This window comes from Polyergus mexicanus, unplaced genomic scaffold, assembly GCF_030449975.1.
Source record: "Polyergus mexicanus isolate NDT 795.1 unplaced genomic scaffold, iyPolMexi1.0 SCAF_22, whole genome shotgun sequence".
Taxonomy (NCBI): domain Eukaryota; kingdom Metazoa; phylum Arthropoda; class Insecta; order Hymenoptera; family Formicidae; genus Polyergus; species Polyergus mexicanus.
Genome location: NW_027223342.1, coordinates 3,422,316 through 3,444,173, shown reverse-complemented (window position 1 = coordinate 3,444,173; position 21,858 = coordinate 3,422,316). Strand labels below are relative to the sequence as shown.

The 21,858-nt window shown below is 36.4% G+C and overlaps 1 protein-coding gene across 1 annotated transcript in view; it reads left to right on the top strand.

Annotated features, from left to right (window-relative positions):
* Positions 1-2,212: 2,212 nt before the first annotated feature.
* Positions 2,213-21,858, top strand: part of LOC138942456 (uncharacterized) — a 24,711-nt gene continuing 5,065 nt past the window's right edge. The window contains exons 1-8 of the mRNA XM_070312697.1: positions 2,213-2,364; positions 10,118-10,376; positions 10,491-10,553; positions 10,638-10,787; positions 11,996-12,055; positions 12,157-12,478; positions 12,916-13,060; positions 14,453-14,537. Coding sequence (XP_070168798.1) covers positions 2,213-2,364; positions 10,118-10,376; positions 10,491-10,553; positions 10,638-10,787; positions 11,996-12,055; positions 12,157-12,478; positions 12,916-13,060; positions 14,453-14,537 — 1,236 coding nt within the window. The remainder of the gene's footprint in view (positions 2,365-10,117; positions 10,377-10,490; positions 10,554-10,637; positions 10,788-11,995; positions 12,056-12,156; positions 12,479-12,915; positions 13,061-14,452; positions 14,538-21,858) is intronic.

The following is a 21,858-nucleotide window of genomic DNA, read 5'->3' as shown; positions in this document are numbered from 1 at the left end:
CTCATAGCAGGAACGCTACTCTTACCAGTCATGCTGGAAAACTGTCGAACGAATACTGAGTCGCGATGGTGAATTGTTAGGCTTTAAATTCATATCAATCATCTACTGTTTGAAGAAATCGTACACACAATTGTCCACAAATATACTTTCATTATAATTTTGATAGGACGTGTGATTATATTCTATATTTGCCACATTCTGTCCAAAATATCGCATTAGTTCCTTGAGCGGTTGAAGATTTCTAAAACTGTCGAAATATACTACCCGATCTCCCCTTTTTACATACACTACCCAATGAGTACCAGAATCGTCGACATCATCCAAATTAACGATACCGCTCTCATTTCGTCGTACGCCGTTTATCGGTAAATTATTGCGCAATAAAACGCCTCTAAAAAATAGTATACGCATACGTCTTGCAAGTTGTTCCAATTGTACATTACTTATTACACCGACAGGCATTTTTACCGTTTTTTTTTTTCTTAGACGCTATTGAGAACTCTTATCTATGCTTATATGGAATAAGGTAGGGTCCATGACTTTCCATGGCGCGATTATGATGATGCATTTCTTCAAAGTGATGTTGCGCCGCCTTGCTATCATTCATTGTCTTTGCGATTCCTGCTGCTCCGCCAGCCAAACCGAGAACTCCCAATAATGGTAGAATTGGCAAGATACCACCACGCTTCGCTACAGAAAATATTTGTTTTTTCGCAATTTTTTTCTTTATCAATGACTTTTTTGTTTTTACTTCCATACCGAAATTTGTTTTTGCTTTCATAACCACCCAAACAGCTGTAGCGGCTGCTCTTTCACTAAGAGTTGAATCTTTCGATAATACGCGTTTTCGTTTACGCGGCGAATATATTATCCGCAACGTGTCGTTCGCCGAAATCATTATTTCGAAAATAAGTTATGTCATGCTCGCGATACGCGGCATCCAATGGATTGATACCTCGATCGCCTTTAGCCCATTGTATTTCTAAATGAGTTCCCGGTCTACATAACTGATAGCCAGAAATATGTAACTCGATAGAAAGTGCGTTTATCGCACGATTTAACAAACCGCTATCTCTTATAATTTTCGTGTTTACCACAATGTTTTATTAATGGTGTTGGACCGTCGATATGTGTTTGCTACCACGGCAAATTACGTGTCCAAATGAATTTTCTTCTGTGTCCAAAAGCTACTGTGTCCAAATGCACTGTGTCCAATTGAACCGTATGCAAAGTTTCGTGTCCATGTGCAACGTGTCCATTTGCATCGTGTCCAATTGTATTGTGTCCAAGTGCGCTGCTTCTCTATAAATAGGTCCCCGATGATTCATTTTTCAAAAATCTGATTTAAGATTCACGAGAGCAAACATGCGATTCGTGCATCAAGCGACGATAATCAAAGTGACAAATTTTGACGATAAAACACAAGTAACGTCCAAGAAAGAAATACGCAAGCATGGAAACATGCTGCCGATTACTATACGCGGTATCATTTGCGGTCCTTCGAATTGCGGTAAAACTAACATGTTGATAAGTTTGATAGAAAATACACAGTGTACGTATCGAGAAAGTGTACGTATACTCAAAATTGCTTCAACAAGCGAAATATCGATACTTGGAAAATTTGCTGTCACGGATTGATAAAATTGATTATTTTACATTCTCTAATAATAGTGACGTTATTCCATCGAGCGAGGCGCTTCTGAATTCCATTTTTATCTTTGATGACGTGGTGTGTGATAAGCAAAATACGATAAGAAAGTATTTTGCAATGAATCGACACTCGAGCGTCGACTGTTTCTATCTTTGTCAAACGTATACCAAGATACCTAAGCATCTTATACGCGACAATGCGAATTTATTGATTTTATTTAAACAGAATGGTACAAACTTAAAACATGTATACAATGATCACGTAAATATTGACATGTCTAATGACGATTTTCGCGCATTCTGGCAATACAAGTATGGATTTATAGTGATTGATAAAGACAGTTTACAAACTAATAGCCAATATCGAAAAGGATTTAACGATTTTGCGATACCGTAAAATTGTTAGTCGCTATTGACACTTCGATCGCGCAACGTCTAAAATTTTCGTCCGAGCGCAACATAACGACGACAATTGACAGTGACAATCGCGAGAAAATTGCGAGAGAAATTGCAACAGCGAATCAATATGCAAAAAATAATTCGCTCTTTAAAAACTGGTCAAATGGAGGAAAACGTTGCATTGGAGAAACACTTTAAATCAATTACCGAACCTCTAAAACAGTTTGTCAAAAATATAATCAATGTGGAATCTAATGAAGGGATAATCGAGCCATTGAGTATGCTCAAAGACAAGCATCTGAAAAAAGAGTCATAGTATGGGACAAAGCGAACATGGTCAAATATATCATTGAACGATTTGCTAATAACCTACTCCAGATCAATCAAAACGTAAACGAATGAAACAATTATCAAATGTGATTACTTCTACTCCGATAAATGACATACAAACAAATCAAATATTGCACAAAAGACTGTCTCTATCTGTGGATGAAATTTTCGAGACCACACTTGAAACGCTTGCGACCTTGGTTCAACATCTATCCAGAGACACGGTAGTGTCTCGCGCCAAGTCACGCGAAGCCAAAGATCGCGCACAGCGACAGCGAGGCACCCCGTGTACCTTCATGCGAATCGATTAGTTGAGAGTACTTGAGATTATTAGAATGCAATAACCGCTAAATGGACCGAGTTTTTACTAGGCTTAATTGATAGCTTGAGTTTGATTTATATAAGAAAAGTATCTTTATTTTCGTTCTACATATAACATAAACGGAGATATTACGATGCAAAGTCCAAAACAGAAAATTTATGAGTAAGAAACGTGTTGATCTCCTTGGCCGTCTCGGGACAAACGTACGTTTCTTGTTTCTATCGCATCACAGTAGCGGAACTCATAGCTGACTGTGATATAATATACCGATGGTAACTATCTAATCCGTTTACTGACCATATCGTTTGATATGTCAAATATTATCCGTATACCGATTACATCGTTTGATATGTCAAATATTATGTATATAGATAAGCAAAATAGTTATGTATACATGTTTATGTATACATGTGTATAATTTTATATATATGTATAGTATTCCTAGAATATGTAAAGTAAAAAAATGAAGGCACTTTTCGTATCGTATATACACTACGCAAAACAATTAAGGTAGCGCTTTAAAACTTGCAAATTTTACCGATTTTTGAGAAGCCATATCTTAGCTTAGAGGAATTGTAGAATAATGATCCTTGGCGCATTTTAACGAGTGAAGCCTCGACTTTAAGACGGATAAGGTTGAATTATTCGTCTCATTATACTGTTTTGTTTGTGAGGGCCAAAATCAAATCGTGAAAATATTCTGGAAATTTCATGACTTTGCAGCCGTTCATGGGAAAAGCAGGGATGGAGCCAAGAATGCCATCACATGAGTTTTGAAGTGAGAAACTTCCCCTTTGAAATGGCGCAAAGAACATTGCTCTACCTTACCTAGGAGCCGAGTTATCGGGTTTCATAGTCACCCCTGCATTCGCGTTATCATATCGTACATATATATATATATACAGGGTGTCCTAGACCACGCGTACACCCCTTTTCTTTCAAAAACTAAGCATTTTAGAGAAAAACGTTTTCAACAAAAATTGTATAGCTTTGAGGGGAACATAAAATGGTGTCATTGGTTTGACCTTGGATGGCATTGTTAAGGTCAAGTCAAGGACACCTTTAATTTCTTAAATGGAACCTCCAATTTTTCATTACATATTCTTGCAGCTTATCTCGAGAGCTTTCCAAAACACTATAATAAAGTATTTTTTCATTAAGTACTTTTTGAGTTATTTTATATTTTAAACTGACATATTTTGATATAAAAAATAAAATATTTTGTAATGAAAAATAGGGGGTTTCATTTAAGAAATTAAAGGTGTCCTTGACTTGACCTTAACGATGCCATCCAAGGTCAAACCAATGACACCATCTTATGTTCCCCTCAAAACCATACAATTTTTGTTCAAAACGTTTTTCTCTAAAATGCTTAGTTTTTGAAAGAAAAGGGGTGTACGGGTGGTCTAGGACATCCTGTATATATAAAATAATTAAGCTATCGAATAAATTTATTAGAAACTCTAATATGTTCTATATGTTATTATCTATTTAAGACTTGTAACGTTGCCGCCTCGCGCGCGTCCATTGGATTCCTCCCCGATCGCTAACCACGAGTTTAACGGCTACGCCAGGCTAAAAATTTGCGAGAAGCGTATCGCAGTCTCCAGAGAGGCGTGATTATTCGTTATTCGTTATACTATTTTAATTTGGTCTATTATTCTTTTGTATGAAAACGTATTTTGAGAGCCTAATCGGAAGACACCTTTATCGAAGATTTTGGACGACCATCAGGGGAAGATGCGCCGGCAGAACATCGCCAAAAACTCGCGGCACGGCGTGATCAGGACTCGCGCGCGTGATGCGTGTCATGCCGAATGACACATAGATCCTCGCACAAGGCCGCAGGACCTTGCGGAGACGGCATCCCGAGAGGTGAGAATCGAGCACTATCGACGAGGGACGCCACATTCTGAAAAAGACCCGTTAGGGTATGGTGCGATAGCCCACGTCCCGATAGCACACCAAAAATTTAACGTAATTCCCGATAGTTCACGTCTCTTTTGCACACGTCTCGATAGCGCACAAAGTAAACGGCGCATCATCCCAATAGCGCACAAAGTAAATTGCGCATTATCCCGATAGCGCACGTCCCGATAGCACACGAAAAATTTAACGTAATTCCCGATAGCCCACGTCTCTTATGCACGCGTCCCGATAACACACGTCCCGATAGCGCACGTCCCGATAGCGCACGTCGTCGTGTGCTCTTGGAACATGTGCCAAAGAGAAAATATGCGTTTCTTATCCCGATAGCGCACGTTGCCGTATGCTATTGGGACGTGTGCTAAAGAGAAAATATGCGTTTCTTTCCCGATAGCGCACGTTGCCGTATGCTATTGGGACGTGTGCTAAAGAGAAAATATGCATTACTTTTCCCGATAGCGCACGTCACCGTGTGCTATTGGACATGTGCTAAAGGGAAAATATGCGATTCTTTAACTGATAGGGCACGTCGCCGTGCGCTAAAGAAAAAATATGCGTTTCTTTTTCCGATAGTGCACGTCCCGATAGCGCACGACGCCGTACGCTATTGGGACGTGTGCGAAAAAGAAAATATGCGATTCTTTACCCGATAGGGCACGTCGCCGTGTGCTAAAAAAAAATATGCGTTTCTTTTCCCGATAGCGCACGTCACCGTGTACTATTGGACGTGTGCTAAAGGGAAAATATGCGATTCTTTACCTGATAGGGCACGTCGCCGTGCGCTAAAGAAAAAATATGCGTTTCTTTTTCCGATAGTGCACGTCCCGATAGCGCACGACGCCGTACGCTATTGGGACGTGTGCTAAAAAGAAAATATGCGATTCTTTACCCGATAGGGCACGTCGCCGTGTGCTAAAAAAAAATATGCGTTTCTTTTCCCGATAGCGCACGTCCCGATAGCGCACGTCGCCATGTGCTATTGGGACGTGTGCTAAAGAGAAAATATGCGTTTCTCATACCGATAACGCACGTTGCCGTGTGCTATTGGGATGTGTGCTAAAGAGAAAATATGCGTTTCTTTTCCCAATAGCGCACGTCGCCGTGTGCTATTGGGACGTGTGCTAAAGATAAAATATGCGTTTCTTTTCCCGATGGCGCACTTCCCGATAGCGCACGTCGCCGTGTGCTATTGGGACGTGTGCTAAAGAGAAAATATGCGTTTCTTATCCCGATAGCGCACGTTACCGTGTTCTATTGGGATGTGTACTAAAGAGAAAATATCTGTTTCTTTCCCGATAGCGCACATCTTCGTGTGCTATTGGGACGTGTGCTAAAGAGAAAATATGCATTTCTTTTCTTGATAGCGCACGTCGCCGTATGCTTTTGAGACGTGTGCTAAAGAGAAAAATGCGTTTCTTTTCACGATTGCTCCTGAGCGATTTTTTTCTACTGAACGCACCCAAAGATAATGGTCGCTAAAGGCTATTGCACGTTCAATAGTTTTAGTCGTTATCGTAAAGTCCGTGTCAAACTACGCATTGCGGACTCGAATCGGATTTAGAGTACGGACTTCGAATCGTCATTCATCCAATCATATCGAAGTTGCCAAGAATCTGATTGGATGATTGACGATTCGCAGTCCGTAATCCAAATCCGATCCGCGTCCGCAATGCGTAGTGTGACACGGACTTAAGACCGTAAGCAAATCGACCAATCACAGTTTAAACATTCTTATTACATTTAAGCTGATCACACACACTTTCCGTAACCATAATCGTAACCATAACGTAAGGATTCGACCAATCGCGTTGCTATGGACAGCCGAATTAAGCAACGCGATTGGTTGAATCCTTACGTTACGGTTACAATTACGATTACTGAAAGTGTGTGTGATCGGCTTTATTTATGGTTCAACTTATCCTTTTTCTTCCTGAGTCTTTCTCGCCAACGGATTGTAAGGTATGTAATTAATGTCTTTTGTTGGATGCGAAGCGTAAGGAAATTATCAACAGATAAAAATTTGAGAGATATTCCCAGTAAGCAATTTGATTACAAATTGTTGCCAAATTGGCATCAAATTCGCTCAAAACTTGGTAACAAATCCAGTGCCATCTGTGTCCGCATTAAGCTTGTGTTTTGGTGACAAAGCTTGTTGACATAACCTGACAGCAAATTGACGGCAAAAACCGAGCAAAGCTTGACATGATTTGACGTCAAATTGATGGCAAAAATCGACCAAGATCTGCGCAAGACAATCTGATAGCAGATTGTCGGCAAAAACCGAACAAATTCTGCAGCTTTTGGCCATTCATATAAAAGTATATATTTAAATAGATTTAAAGCCTTAACCCTAAGTAACAAAATGATGATAAGTTTTGGTCATAAAATGACCATTAGATAATTAGACATTATATAAAATCATATATTAATATGTTAAAACATATAAGTAAATTCAAATAACTTAATTTATAAAATTAAAGATCTTTTTGGACAGAAATGTTTGAATAAGTAAAAATCGAACAATTATCTGTCCGATTTGCAAAAAATCAATTCAATATCTGAATTTCCTGTATAAGAATTATGTCAAAAATTGAACTGATAGAAATATATATATGATAATATTATTAGCATTTAGTAGGCTTTATATACACTCATGACAAGAATTTGAATACGGGTATAGATAATGAATAACGCGCCGCATAGCGATAAGCGACTGAACTATTTTATAATACTTTGTAATAAGCTGCAGATTTTGTTCGGTTTTTGCTGCCAATTTGCCATCAGATTGCGCACTCTAGATCCTGCTCAGTTTTTGCCGACAATCTGATGTCAGTCATGTCAGCAAGCTTTGCTCGGTTTCTGCCGCCAATTTGCTGTGTAGTTATGTCAGCAAGCTTTGCTTGATTCTTGCCGGCAATCTGCCAGCTTAATCGGTAATAACAACTCTTGTACCAAATTTGTAGCCTTTTTGCTGACAATAATTTGTAGCAAGCACTTGGCAATATTTGTTAGAACAGACCTGGCTGACTGGGTTCTTATTACAATATTTCAAGATGTTTTATATTGTATTTAAAAAGCTTTTTCTAAAGAAAAGCTTTTATAGGTTAGAATTACTCTTATAAATCGAAATCATCGATCACGTTCATCCGCATACTATGTAATGAATTAATTACAAAGTTATATAGTGAGTAAACATGACACAATTTATTCTACTCTTATTGAGAATTACGAAAGGACATTTATACGTATTATTTTTTTGAAAACGCGAAAAATAATTAAGGATGTTTTCCAGCATGTTACTCAGATGACACAGTGTAATACACAATATCACATTTGATTGTCTAGCAAATAAAGAAATTTAAAATTCTTTATTTGATCATATAAAGAATTTTAGTCAATATGATACTGTGTGTGAGTGGCCTTCACTTGGACACAGTACAATTGGACACGGTGCAAATGGACACGTTACAAATGGACACGAGATTGTGCACACGGTTCAATTGGACACAGTGCATTTGGACACAGTAATTTTGGATACAGTAGCTTTTGGACACATAAGAAAATACGCATCGTTTACTTGGACACCGCTCAATTGGACACTGTTCATTTGGACACCGTTCGTTTGGACACAGAAAGACGCGCACCGTTCATTTGGACACCGTTCGTTTGGACACCGTTATTTGCCCACCGTTCGTTTGGACACCGTTCATTTGCCCACCGTTCGTTTGGACACCGTTCATTTGCCCACTGTTCGTTTGGATACCGTTCATTTGCCCACCGTTCGTTTGGACACCGTTCATTTGCCCACCGTTCGTTTGGACACCGTTCATTTGTACACAGAAACATGCGTACTGTTTGTTTGAATATGTAACAGATGGAGAGAAATAAAAATCATTTTGGGAAAATATAATCAGTATTCTTATAACACTTTATACTGGTAAATCTATGTAAAATATGAAATCGTGAAAAGGAGATACATTTGAAGGTTATAATATCTGTCAAAATAAAATATATTCATACTTATATATTTCTGATACTGATGTCATTAATTTTACATTGCTTTTAGCACTTTGTTTAGCCTTTCGCATATTTGGATGTCATGCATGGATACAGTGGGTTCCGCCCTCCCTGCGGGGGGGCTCCACTTCCGGAAGATATAACCTAACCCGAACCTATTTCTTATTTAAAACAAAAATTTGGTGCGGATTACGTCGTATAACTTAAATCAAATTTTGGTGTCCAAACGAACGGTGTCCAAACGAACGGTGGGCAAATGAACGGTGTCCAAACGAACGGTGGGCAAATGAACGGTGTCCAAACGAACAGTGGGCAAATGAACGGTGTCCAAACGAACGGTGGGCAAATGAACGATGTCCAAACGAACGGTGGGCAAATAACGGTGTCCAAACGAACGGTGTCCAAATGAACGGTGCGCATCTTTCTGTGTCCAAACGAACGGTGTCCAAATGAACAGTGTCCAATTGAGCGGTGTCCAAGTAAACGATGCGTATTTTCTTATGTGTCCAAAAGCTACTGTATCCAAAATTACTGTGTCCAAATGCACTGTGTCCAATTGAACCGTGTGCAAAATCTCGTGTCCATTTGTAACGTGTCCATTTGCACCGTGTCCAATTATACTGTGTCCAAGTGCACCACTCCCACTGTGTGTTACACTGTGTCATCTGTGTAACTTGCTGGAAAACACCCTAAGTGTATTGTGTAATATTAGTGAGTTCAATCAATATCTATAAATTTTTATATTTTTATCATATAAATTTTTTAATTATTGACAGCTTTTATTTACTAAAAACTTACTTAAAATAATTTTGATGTTAGTTAGTTTCTTCGACATTGTTGATAAGTTAAGTCAAATAATTGTTAAATTCATTTATTTAGTTATCAATTAAATAAGTTTATGCATATTTGATTATAAATATACAAATATCCAATATGTTTGAGACAATTTTATTCTACTTCTTCAATTTATTTTTATGCAAGAAATTATTCTGTCCAGCATATTATCTGTCCAATTCCACACTATAATGAAAAAATAGCAAATCTTAATAACTCTAACTTTTAATATGTTATTGTATTGTATATATTATATTTGAGTAGATTTTAATATTTTATTTTATAGATGAAAATTGTAAACGGAAAAAAAGAGGGAGCTATTAAATATATATATGAATAAGGTTATACATACCATTTAGATAAGCGTAATAATGTTTTACGTTGTGCTAATCGAAAATTGATCAAATGCACAGCTTGTTTAATAAAAAATAATGATAATTTTATCATCAAACATTCACATAATCATTATCATAATCTTCAGCTTACTGATATTATCAAATTAAAAGAAGATATGAAAGATATGTCAAAAGAAACTAATTTGAAACCAAAAGAAATATTTGATTTTGTTTGTCGAAGGTAACATTTTTATTATGGTAAGTAATTAAGAGCTATATAAGTAATATACATTTTTATTTACAGTAATCCACTTGTGGGTTCATACATCACATATTCATCTATGAGAACAATTCTGCATCGAATAAGAAATAGCTGCTTTCCTCCTATACCGAATTCTATGGAGGAATTAAAAGATAGTTTGCTAAATTACGAGGCAGTAAAAGAAATATATAAAGGATATGCCATATCTACTAATAACGAAATAGCTATTATTTTTAGTACTGATATTTTATTAGTTGCATTAGCAGCATCTACAGAGATATATGCGGATGGAATATTTTCTGTAAGCATTGTTCTTGCACACATCTATACATCTATATGTATATAATATATGTACATATATATCTTTAATTATATAGATATATTATTAATTATACAATATATTATTACTTTGTAGGCTGTTCCACGATTTCCACATGTTGCACAAATGTATACTATACATATTCGATACATGAAAACAGTAAGTTGAACATATTGAAAGAAATATTTCTAATTATTTACTTTTTATCACAGATTTATGCAATAATAATATATATTTTTTTAGAACATTGCTGCAGTATATGTTTTATGCGAAAAACGTACTAAATCAATGTATAATGCTATTTGGAAGAAGATTAAACAATTAGCTCCTGATTTTCAAAAAAATCTACATTTTATTATGTCAGATTACGAAGCAGCAGCAATCTCATCAATTGTAACGGCAGGGCCGTTACTACGGCAAAATATATATATGTATATACGATAACATGTCCGCCTCGCTTATTCTACCCTACTTTACCTATCCCGCTCGCACAACCACCGCGCACGCTCTGTCGCTCGCGCGCATGCCACACGCACCGTCCCGTTCACACTAGGCGCGCTATCTCGCTGGGCATGCGCTCTCGCTCTCGACTCGCCTTATCTCGCTCACGGTCCCCACGCGGAATCGACCCCACTCCCGGGCTGACAGTATGGTAGGAGGCCCCGGCCGGGTATATAAGCCCGGCCGGCCAAGGCATCGAGACCAGATCCTGTCCCGACATCCAGCTCCCGACACCGACCTGACCAGTACCTACTACCTCCTCGGGCTAAGGTTTCTCTTAGCCCTGTCGGGTTTCGCCGGCTCCTGTCACCGCTCCTCGGGCTAAGGTTTCCCTTAGCCCTGTCGGGTTTCGCCGGCTCCTGTCACCGCTCCTCGGGCTAAGGTTTCTCTTAGCCCTGTCGGGTTTCGCCGGCTCCTGTCACCGCTCCTCGGGCTAAGGTTTCTCTTAGCCCTGTCGGGTTTCGCCGGCTCCTGTCACCGCTCCTCGGGCTAAGGTTTCTCTTAGCCCTGTCGGGTTTCGCCGGCTCCTAGCACCTACCCGGGCTGAGGTTTTGCTCAGCCCTACCGGGTTTCGCCGGTTTCCAAGGCCGGATCCGACGTGACACTCGGGCCTGTCGGCAATACCCACCTACCTAGCCTAACCGTAGTAATAAGCCACCTGTAGATATCGCGTCGTAGCCTTAAGACCGTTAGCCGTAAGTCCGCTAGAAATAAGCCTGCTAGACCTAAGAGCCTGCTAGTTATAACCGCGCCATAATCTTAAGCTCGTCTGTAAATAAAGCCGCACCATCGCGATTAAGCCGCGTTTCTCGCCGCGTACCGCCTTGCGTTTCTCGTCGCGTACCGCCTTGCGTTTCTCGCCGCGTACCGCCTTGCGTTTCTCGCCGCGTACCGCTTTGCACGCCCGCGCCTGACACCAGCTTTCTGCCGACTGCACGCTGACCAACATCGCCTAGCCCTGCACGCTACTTTGTACATATCTTTATTTAAATAAACTATTTTTTCTACTTATATTGTGTTTCGTAAGCTTGAGTCTCCCCTCCTCTCGAACCCGGACACCGACGAGCCGATCCGAGCGTCGAGCGAGGTGACCGCGTCACACAATGAATGAAAATTTTCCTCAATCGAAAATTCATGGCTATTGGTTTCATTTCAACCAGGTATATTTTATATTAATATTCTTAATAATAAATAAATGGTGTTGCAATTGCAATGCCTTACGTAAAATAGATTTTTAAAATTATATCTATTTGTAATATAGGCTATTCTGCGCAAATGGCGTAATTTAGGTCTAACGCAAGCTCCAACAGACTTACTAAGCATTGCAATGAACATACCTTTATTACCGGCTAATTTATTTCCAAACGCCTATATAATTATGCAAGATATGGCTAATTTTATATCTTTGCAATATCCTAATATAATAAAGTTTTCAAAATATATGACTGATACGTGGTTACCAATAGCAGAGAAAGTTAGCACTTTTGGTTGTCCTGTAAGAACAAATAATGCTGTAGAAAGTTTCAACAATATAGCTGCACAAAAGCTTCGAAAACCACATTCAAATATATGGATATTTTTAGGTAATTATAACTTAATATAAAATTTATTTTTAAAAAATTATATAAGCATAATGTTGCTGCACTATGCTCTTATATAAATATTAATACAAAGGCATATACTTATATTTTGTTGTACATTTTGTAATATTATTTTATCTAGATTTTATCTTAAGATTTATATCTTTCATTTTACGTATTTAATCTGATATAAAAATATTAGATTTACCAATCGAATTTTAGAAACAAAATATAATAGAAAATTGTAATTTTACATATTATTTTAATTATTTTTGTACAAATACATTGCTTTGAATTATTACAGCAGAATAATCGTATTACAAAATATGTGAAAATATTTTGATTGACATAAAATAATTAATAAAAATCATAGTTTTTATTCTAATTTAAGAAGAATAATCCTGAAAACAACTAAAACTTTGTTAATATTCTATTTTCAGATAATTTAAAAAAATTAATTATTAATCAAGAAATAGATTTTTTTCGTGTGAAGAAAGATTTGAATCCTCGACGTACATATAGACGTGTAAATCGGGAAAGAAACACAAACATTACCAACACTCAAACCGCTCCAATTGAGGGGAGGTATATACTACATAAACATTCCATTTTTCTTAATATAATTAATATTATACAAAAATAATATTATTTTTAAGTTAAGAGCGCCCAACAATATATTTAGTTAACTTTGCATATAAGATTTTTTATCTTGTAGACTGCCTCTTCAGCAATTCTTACGAATATTTCACAAATTTAATAAGCAATTTTTACAACGCGAGATGAATGGAGAATTTAAAGGTTTGTAATTTTATTTATTTTTAATTTATTTAATAACAAAATTGTTACAAATTACAGGCACGGAATATACAGGGTGATTCAAAACAACCTTCTGTCCTTACAATGTCATATACTTGACACTATTCTAAGACGATTTTTCCTTTGCCAAAATTTTTTCTGAGGCTTAGTTTTTAAATTATAAGCCAAAATAGTTAACGAATTACGGGCCGCGTACACAAGGCAGGCAGGAGCGGAGCAACTCATCGTCCCATACTGGTGATTACGTGAGGCGCTCGCTGCGATTAACTGTTTGCTACATGGGGTGTATGTGTGAGAGAGAACGTATACGCGTATACACACAAATACACTTTTTTATCTTTAGCACACGTCCCAATAGCACACGAGGATGTGCATTATCGGGCAAGAAACGCATATTTTCTCTTTAGCACACGTCCCAATAGCACACGAAGATGTGCGCTATTGGGAAAAGAAACGCATATTTTCTCTTTTGCACACGTCCCAATAGCACACGGCAACGTGCGTTATCGGTATGAGAAACGAACATTTTCTCTTTAGCACACGTCCAATAGCACACGGTGACGTGCGCTATCGGGAAAAGTAATGCATATTTTCTCTTTAGCACATGTCCCAATAGCATCCGGAGACGTGTGCTATCGGGATGAGAAACCCATATTTTCTTTTTAGTACACGTCCCAATAGCACACGGCAACGTGCGCTATTTTTGTGTGCTATCGAGACGTGGACTATCGGGACGTGCGCTATCGGGACGTTCGATATCGTGACGTGCGCTATCGGGAATTACATTAAATTTCTGGTGTGCTATCGGAACGTGGGCTATCGCACCGTGTGCTAACAGATCCCGCTCAGACGGCTAGGCGGGGCCCGAGATGGGTTCATAGAGTGGGCCCCGTAGAATCATTGATAGCGAAATCGACGCGCGCTCCCGATATGATCTTAAGCATACCGCCCGGCGACCGTCTTGCATGATAGCACGTAATTGGTCGCGACAATACGCATCCCGTGTGCACAGCCCCGGCTGGCCCGAAGGTATCGATTCTAGATCACGATGATCCCGGGTCAATCAGGCGCGGGCGTTAGTACCGGTGAAACGCGTGTTGAACTGTCGAGATGAAGAAGTACGCAAGATCGAAAAAGAGCCATAGCGGTGGCCTTACGCAGGCCCGGAGGACTCCGAGGACCGTGCGAGGCAGAGAAAGCGTTGGAAGACGTCCCCATAGTGGCCGCAGAGGAGGGCTTAGTGCCGGTAAGGGAAAAATTACTCAGGATCATGATCTTGACAGCATATGTCAAGGTCAACATTGTTGGGTCCGTTTTTATAAAGTTTTATAATGTTCAATACTTTAAAGTAACATATCTCGAAAACTATTGATCGGAAATTTTTTTACTATTTTTCTTGTGTCTCTTGTAAAAAATGTCTTCAGAAACGAGCTATCAAATAGGGGGCCGTAATTATCGTAATCACCCCAAAGGGGTGTCTAACATGACTGTCATCGTTTATCAACATTCTATAACAATCTCTTGAAGACGATTCTCCTCTGCGATCTTGCTTCAGACCGATCGCCTTTAATGCGACGCAAGAGAGAAAGAATGTAACAATATTATAAAATAAATTCGTGAAATCTAAGAGAAAGGAGGAAACTCGCGCAAGCATTGTTACTATGGCGGCTGTTTTTATAGATAAAAATTGCGCGGCACTCAATAATTAAATATAATAAATAAATGTGTTTGTGATAGGCAATACCCCTCTTTGTCATTTATATAAAAAAATATATTCTCTAACGATAACATTTTACTATTTCTCCAGCAAGCGTCGGACTTTATTAGCTATTGTTTTTCCTATCTAAAGTCGCAGCTTTTCCACACAAATATTAAAATTTTATGCTTTCTATTTTATCTCTTTGAAAGTAATTGTAATGGATCAATAAGATTTTTGTGGTTGAAAAGATATCAAACACAAATAATTTTAATAATTTTTAATGAAACGCAAAAACAAAAATTTTTATTATGTATCTAGTTAAAAATAATCTCAATAATGTCATGTTTGATGTCATTTTAAACGCAAAAATCATATTAATCCATTAACATTACTTTCAAAAAAACAATAAATAAAATAAAAGCTTCAGTTTTTTTATCAAATGTTGGCATTTGTCAGTTATCATAAGTATTAGAAAGCTTCTTGTAGGAGAATTTGGAACTCTTTAATGCTGAGTTGCAGAAAGCGAGAGCGAGAAATAATTTAGATAACGATAAAAATAACTAAACAGTTTACTGAATAACAATCTATTTTTTTGTTTTTTATTTCTATGAGAGAATAATTTTAATAGATTGAGAAAAGATTTCAGATTTTGATGTGTTTTTTATGATCTTTTAATTCTTTATTATTTCTATTATAATCATTAGGTAATAATATTATAAGCTAATATTATTATATTATCAGCTTATAAATTCCGTAAATAAAAATATATACATTTAATATATATAAGTACTTTCGTTTTTCAAAGTTTTGATTGCTTTTTGATCATATCGGAGTATTATCCGTCACTTTCTTTCATATTCGCCATGCCATTATACTAGTATATATATAGCGTGAGTAATCCGATACATACGGCGATATGATCTTAGGGCCAGCGCACGTACATTGCCGTAGCGTCTTATGCCATCTTAAGCTGTGTTCCGATTCCCCACCTGGGTGCACCCGATATTATAGTATATGTCACGTACGTTGTGTTTGGGTGAGAACCTTATGTATGTTACGCGATACATAAGCACCGACTTCTACACAGGGTATCTCTAAAGTCTGACCCCTTTTCTGGATCTCAGAAATGGCTTTAAATATGGAAAAATGTTTCAGACAAAAGTTGTATTGTTTCAAGGAGAACATAAGGTGGTATCATTAATTTGACGTTGAATAGTTGTGTGAATGTCACATGAAGGTCACCTTCAATTTTTTAAATGGAACTGCCAATTTTTTATTGCATATTCTTGTAGCTCATCTCGAGAACTTTTCAAAACACTATAATAAAGTATTTTTTTATTAAGTATTTTTTGAGTTAATTTATATTTTAATCTGGCATATTTTGATATAAAAAATAAAATATTTCGTAAAATATTCACTTTCAATAATCTTACCGTAAAACTTTTATGTACAGAATAACGAGACAAATCAATTAGTATAAAAAAAATAATTGTTTTTAAGAAAATTATTTACAATGTATTTTTTTAAATAATTATTTGTTTTTTTTTTTTTTGGCACTAATTGATTTGTCTCATTATTCTGTACATAAAAGTATTACGGTAAAATTATTGAAAACTGAATATTTTACGAAATATTTTATTTTTTATATCAAAATATATCAGATTAAAATATAAAATAACTCAAAAAGTACTTAATGAAAAAATACTTTATTATAGTGTTTTGGAAAGCTCTCGAGATAAGCTATAAGAATATGTAATGAAAAATACGGGGTTAAAATTTCATTTAAAAAATTAAAGATGTCCTTGACTTGACCTTAACGATGCCATCCAAGGTCAAACCAATGACATCATCTTATGTTCCCCTCAAAACCATACAATTTTCAAAACGTTTTTCTCTAAAATGCTTAGTTTTTGAAAGAAAAGGGGTGTACGGGTGGTCTAGGACACCCATAATGTGGATACAAGTTTTTGATTGCGACTAGTTCGAATAAGATTGATGCAGTCAATCCTGAGAACTGATGATCATGTCGAGCGAAATACCAGAATTGTGGCATTTATTTTTTCTCACTTTCCAACTTTCAGACTCACGTACGTATGCTCGCACGCACACGCGTAAAACGATTTTGTCCCTCAAGGGGCATTCACATCGATCATATACGATTATTCGTTCGTGTATACTCTTTTATAAAATTATAATTCTAAAAATTTATAATAAATAAGAGAGAGAGATAGAGAGAAGGAGAGAAAGAGAGCGGGAGGAAGAGAGAGAAAGATAGGGAGGGAAAGGGGTAGAGGGAGAGCGAGAGGTGGAGAGGGTGGAGAGAGGGGCAGGGAGGAGAGAGGGAAAGAGAGGGGGAAGGGGAAGAGAGAGAACAAATATATGTATATGTACATCCCATTACACCGCCAAAATGATCATACCGTCAAATAAGTAAACAAAGACGCATGTCGGTATGCGACATATATAACGCTATTATATTGTGTATGGAATGTCTCACTTTGTTATCATTCATATAGTGACAGCGAGGCAACAGCTCTATGTGTTGTTATAGTATGTATCTCGTTATACGCAATCGCGAAAATTATTAAAAGATATCTGAAATTCGATCTCTATGATAATTAATAATTAACGATTTACAAGCGATTACTATTTGTCAAAGCAGATATTAATTTCGCGTGATTTATTGTTATATATGTATCTCGTTATATGCGATCGCGAAAATTATTAAAAGATATCTGGAACTCGATCTCTATGACAATTAATAACACTGTTCAACACCAAATTTGCCTTAAGTTCTATCAAGTCATTTCTAAAAAATTTTTTAACGCTGATTATGAATCTGGCTGTAAAAATAGTGTATCATGTCAAGTTTTTGAGAAAATCTCAGTCAAAGTTGCTAAAATAAGCGTTTTTGATACTTTGGCGTGAGTTATATCTTTCAATGGAGACGTGCTACAGACGGCAGCGACAACTCAAAATAAAGCTCAAGATTTATACTTTATGAAAAATGCCAGAAGTCCCAGGTAGAAAAGGTTTTCCTGAAAGTGACAAAACATAAGAAACATCTATCTCAATGTCCCCTAGTAATACGTCTCCAATTGTCCAAATTTTTTAAAAATTATTCTGATCATGAAAGTCGATATGTATACATTTGCCTGATCACTCATTACAAATCACGTGTTAAAATTTTAAAATTATAAATAGAAGATCCAAAATGACGGATCAAAATTTTGAAATTTTATTCAAATCATGAGTATTATATAGGTTTTTGTGGTCATCAGATGTGGCTATCAGTGAAGAACAAAATTAGAGTAGTTTGTACTTTTCTTACTAAAAAGAAATTTTAACGAATTGTAACGAACAATTGAAGATATATCACTGGAGAATATTGCGATAGATATTTCTTGATAGATATTTTGACCACTTTTTTTCAGGAAAGCTTTTCCTGCCTAGGAATTCTGGCATTTTTATCATAAAGTATAAGTCTTGAGCTTTATTTTGAGATGTCGCGTCCGTCTGCAGCACGTCTCCATTAAAAAATATAACTCGCGCCAAAGTATCAAAAACTTATTTTGGCAACTTTGACTGAGGTTTTCTCAAAAACATGACGTGATACACCATTTTTGCAGCCCGATTTATAATCAGCGCTAAAAAATCTACCAGAAATGACTTACAACTTAAGGGGATCCAATATTACCGACAGAACGCGAATATTCTTTATTTTGAAAAATCTTTTTGTTGATTATAGATATCAACAAATCCTTTTCCACAATTAAGGTACACATAATTACGGAGTGCGGAGTTTAACATTTCATATGAAAAGTTAAAAAAAATGAGAAAATTACAGTTTTGTTATCGGCTTCTGCGTCAACATTTACTTAATATAACAAATGTGTAATCTACACGTGCCTAATCAGTAAACTCCGCACTCGGCATTTCATCAAAGAGTATAAGTGAACTTAGAGAAGTGAGTTTAGAAGCTTTATAAAAAAGATTTTGCAAAATAAAATTTTCGTGCATATGTGTGTGTGCGAGATGGAGGCTCAAGAGTAAAACAGAGCAGTAGATTAGTTGCGTGATGTCGCGATAGACGGAGCTGTAATCTTACACGACAAGGACAGACATAATCGTACTACCTTTGTCTCTTTCATGCGTGTAGAGTAATATACATGTACGCACTAACATTATTGCAGTATCTTTTTTCTCTCGATCATACGCTCTGTCTCTTTCTAATCGCTCGCTTGCTATGTACAACGTATCGCTTAGCTTCATGCTCCTCGCATATTCACTTACGCGTTCACTCGCGCTTCTCTCTCTCTCTCTCTCTCTCTCTCTCTCTCTCTCTCTCTCTCTCTCTCTCTCTCTCTCTCTCTCTCTCTCTCTCTCTTTCCTTCTGCTCGTTCATTATTGTATATTGTATTCTTTTATTCTCATTATTATATTTTTTTATTTGCTCAATTTTTATTCTTTCTATTCTCGTCTCCCTACATGAAAATAAATAAATTTATTTATTTATGTTTATTTGATACATCATAAATGAGATACACAAGTTATTTTCTTTTTCTATTTAACTATAGTTAAATACAACACATGTACATACAAAAATACACATAATTAAATACTTTGTCTATTTATGACATACACAATATCTCATTTATGTTGTATAAAATAAAGACGAATAAATTAATGTATTATTATGTAGGAAGACGAGAATATAGAAAGAATAAAAGTCGAAGAAATAAAAGAATATAATAATGGGGATGAAAGAATACAATAAAGAACGAGGAGTAAGCGAGATGACAAACATCAAAGAGTTCCGAAGTCTCGTTCGCGAGGCTCTCTTTATCTATAATATCTCGGGTTACATATCGTTCGTAAAATTTCTGTTTTTCGTATTTTATCGATATCAAAATAATTCTAATAGATTAATGAGATTCTTGCGATTAAAATAATACTAAACATGACATAAATCGGATAATTTTTAATCAATTATGTTATTAAAATTATGATTACTTATTTCATTTAAAATAATCGGATTTATATCGTATTTGGTGTCATTTTAATCGCAAAAATGTAATTAATCCATTACAATTATTTTCAGATATATAAAATGCGAAATACAAAAGTTTTATTTTCTATAATAAGATGACATATATACGTGAAAGATTACAGATAAAAGGAGTCACGCGAGCGAGGCTTCGGAACTCTTTCATGTTTGTCATCTCACTTACTCCTTCATTCTTTCTCGCTCTCGCTTTTGTCGACTCTTCAGCGTCGGGGATCTTTCCTTATCTACAAAATATAAACATCTTCTAAATAAAAAATGAAACTTGTATTTTCCATTTTATCTGTATAAAAATAATTATAATGGATTAATGAGATTCTTGCGATTAAAATGACACGAAACATGACATAAATCGGATTATTTTTAATCAATTATGTTATTAAAATTATGATTACTTATTTCATTTAAAATTATCCGATTTATGTCATATTTGGTGTTATTTTAATTGCAAGAATCTCATTAATCCATTATAATTATTTTTATACTAATAAAATACAATATGAAAGTTTCAGTTTTTATTTTATAAGATGTTTATATAAGGAAAGATCCCCGCGCGATGCTGGAGAGTCGACAAAAGCAATAGAGAGAAAGAATGAAGGAGCAAGCGAGACGACAAATATCGAAGAGTTCCGAAGTCTCGCTCGTGAGGCTCCCTTTATCTATAATCTTTCACATTAGATTAATATATATAAATTATTATAAAATTTATATATATATACAGGGTGTCCGGCGTCAATCGCATCACCGGTCGTGTGCAGGTAGAGCAGATGAAATCGAGAAGAAAAGTCCTTTACCTTTTTTTTCTATAACACTTAATAAAAGAGTTATTATTGAGTAAAGTCTGGCCAATCAGCGCCGACCTTTAGCCGGGCGCACGTCAGTGAGCCGCGCGCTATGAAGTGTGCAGCGGCGTACACTATCAAGCGCGCGGTTCACCAACATGCGCCCGGCTAAAGATCGGCGCTGATTGGCCAGACTTTACTCAATAATAACTCTTTTATTAAGTATTATATAAAAAATTGGTACAGGACTTTTCTTCTCGGTTTCACCTGCTCTACCTGCACATGACCGGTGATGCGGTTGACGCCGGACACCCTGTATATATATGTCATGTTACTATAGAAAATCAAATGTCTGTATTTCGCATTTTATATATCCGAAAATAATTTAAATGCATTAATTACATTATTGTGATTAAAATGTCACGTCGTAAAATATTAATAAATAATGTTTTTATGTATCAAATTAATTTTAATCAATATGAAAATAACTTTTTATTCGGTTACAGAATATTCGTTTATAAAGATGCGCATTTGTTTTTATTATTACGCGATATTTGTAGCATGCATGTATCTAAGTATGTATGTACGTATCGGGGAATAAGGCGACTGTACTATTCACACGCACACAGCCAGGCACATGCGATAATATCAGTGCGCGGCAGTACTCAGTCTCAGTCTCAGTCGCGCGTGTTGTGTACATACGCGTAACGAGAGATAACCGCAAAAGTGTGCTCAACCGTTATAACGCGTTATAACGCGTCGAATTTAAAAAACGAGTGTTGTGTTTGTGTAGTCATAGTGTGTTCATATAATAGGGCGAAAATGTAATGAAAAACGCTTGCCTCGCTTTGCCCGCAGACTTTCTTTAAAAAGAATAAGGGTCAAAAGGTTAGTATATTTATATACCATAATTCTAAAAGGAATTGTTTTAATGTATACTATATACTAATATGTCGCTAGATATAATTGAATTTTTTTTCCGTGCAGTTTACACAAAAATATAAGTATGATAATGTAATAT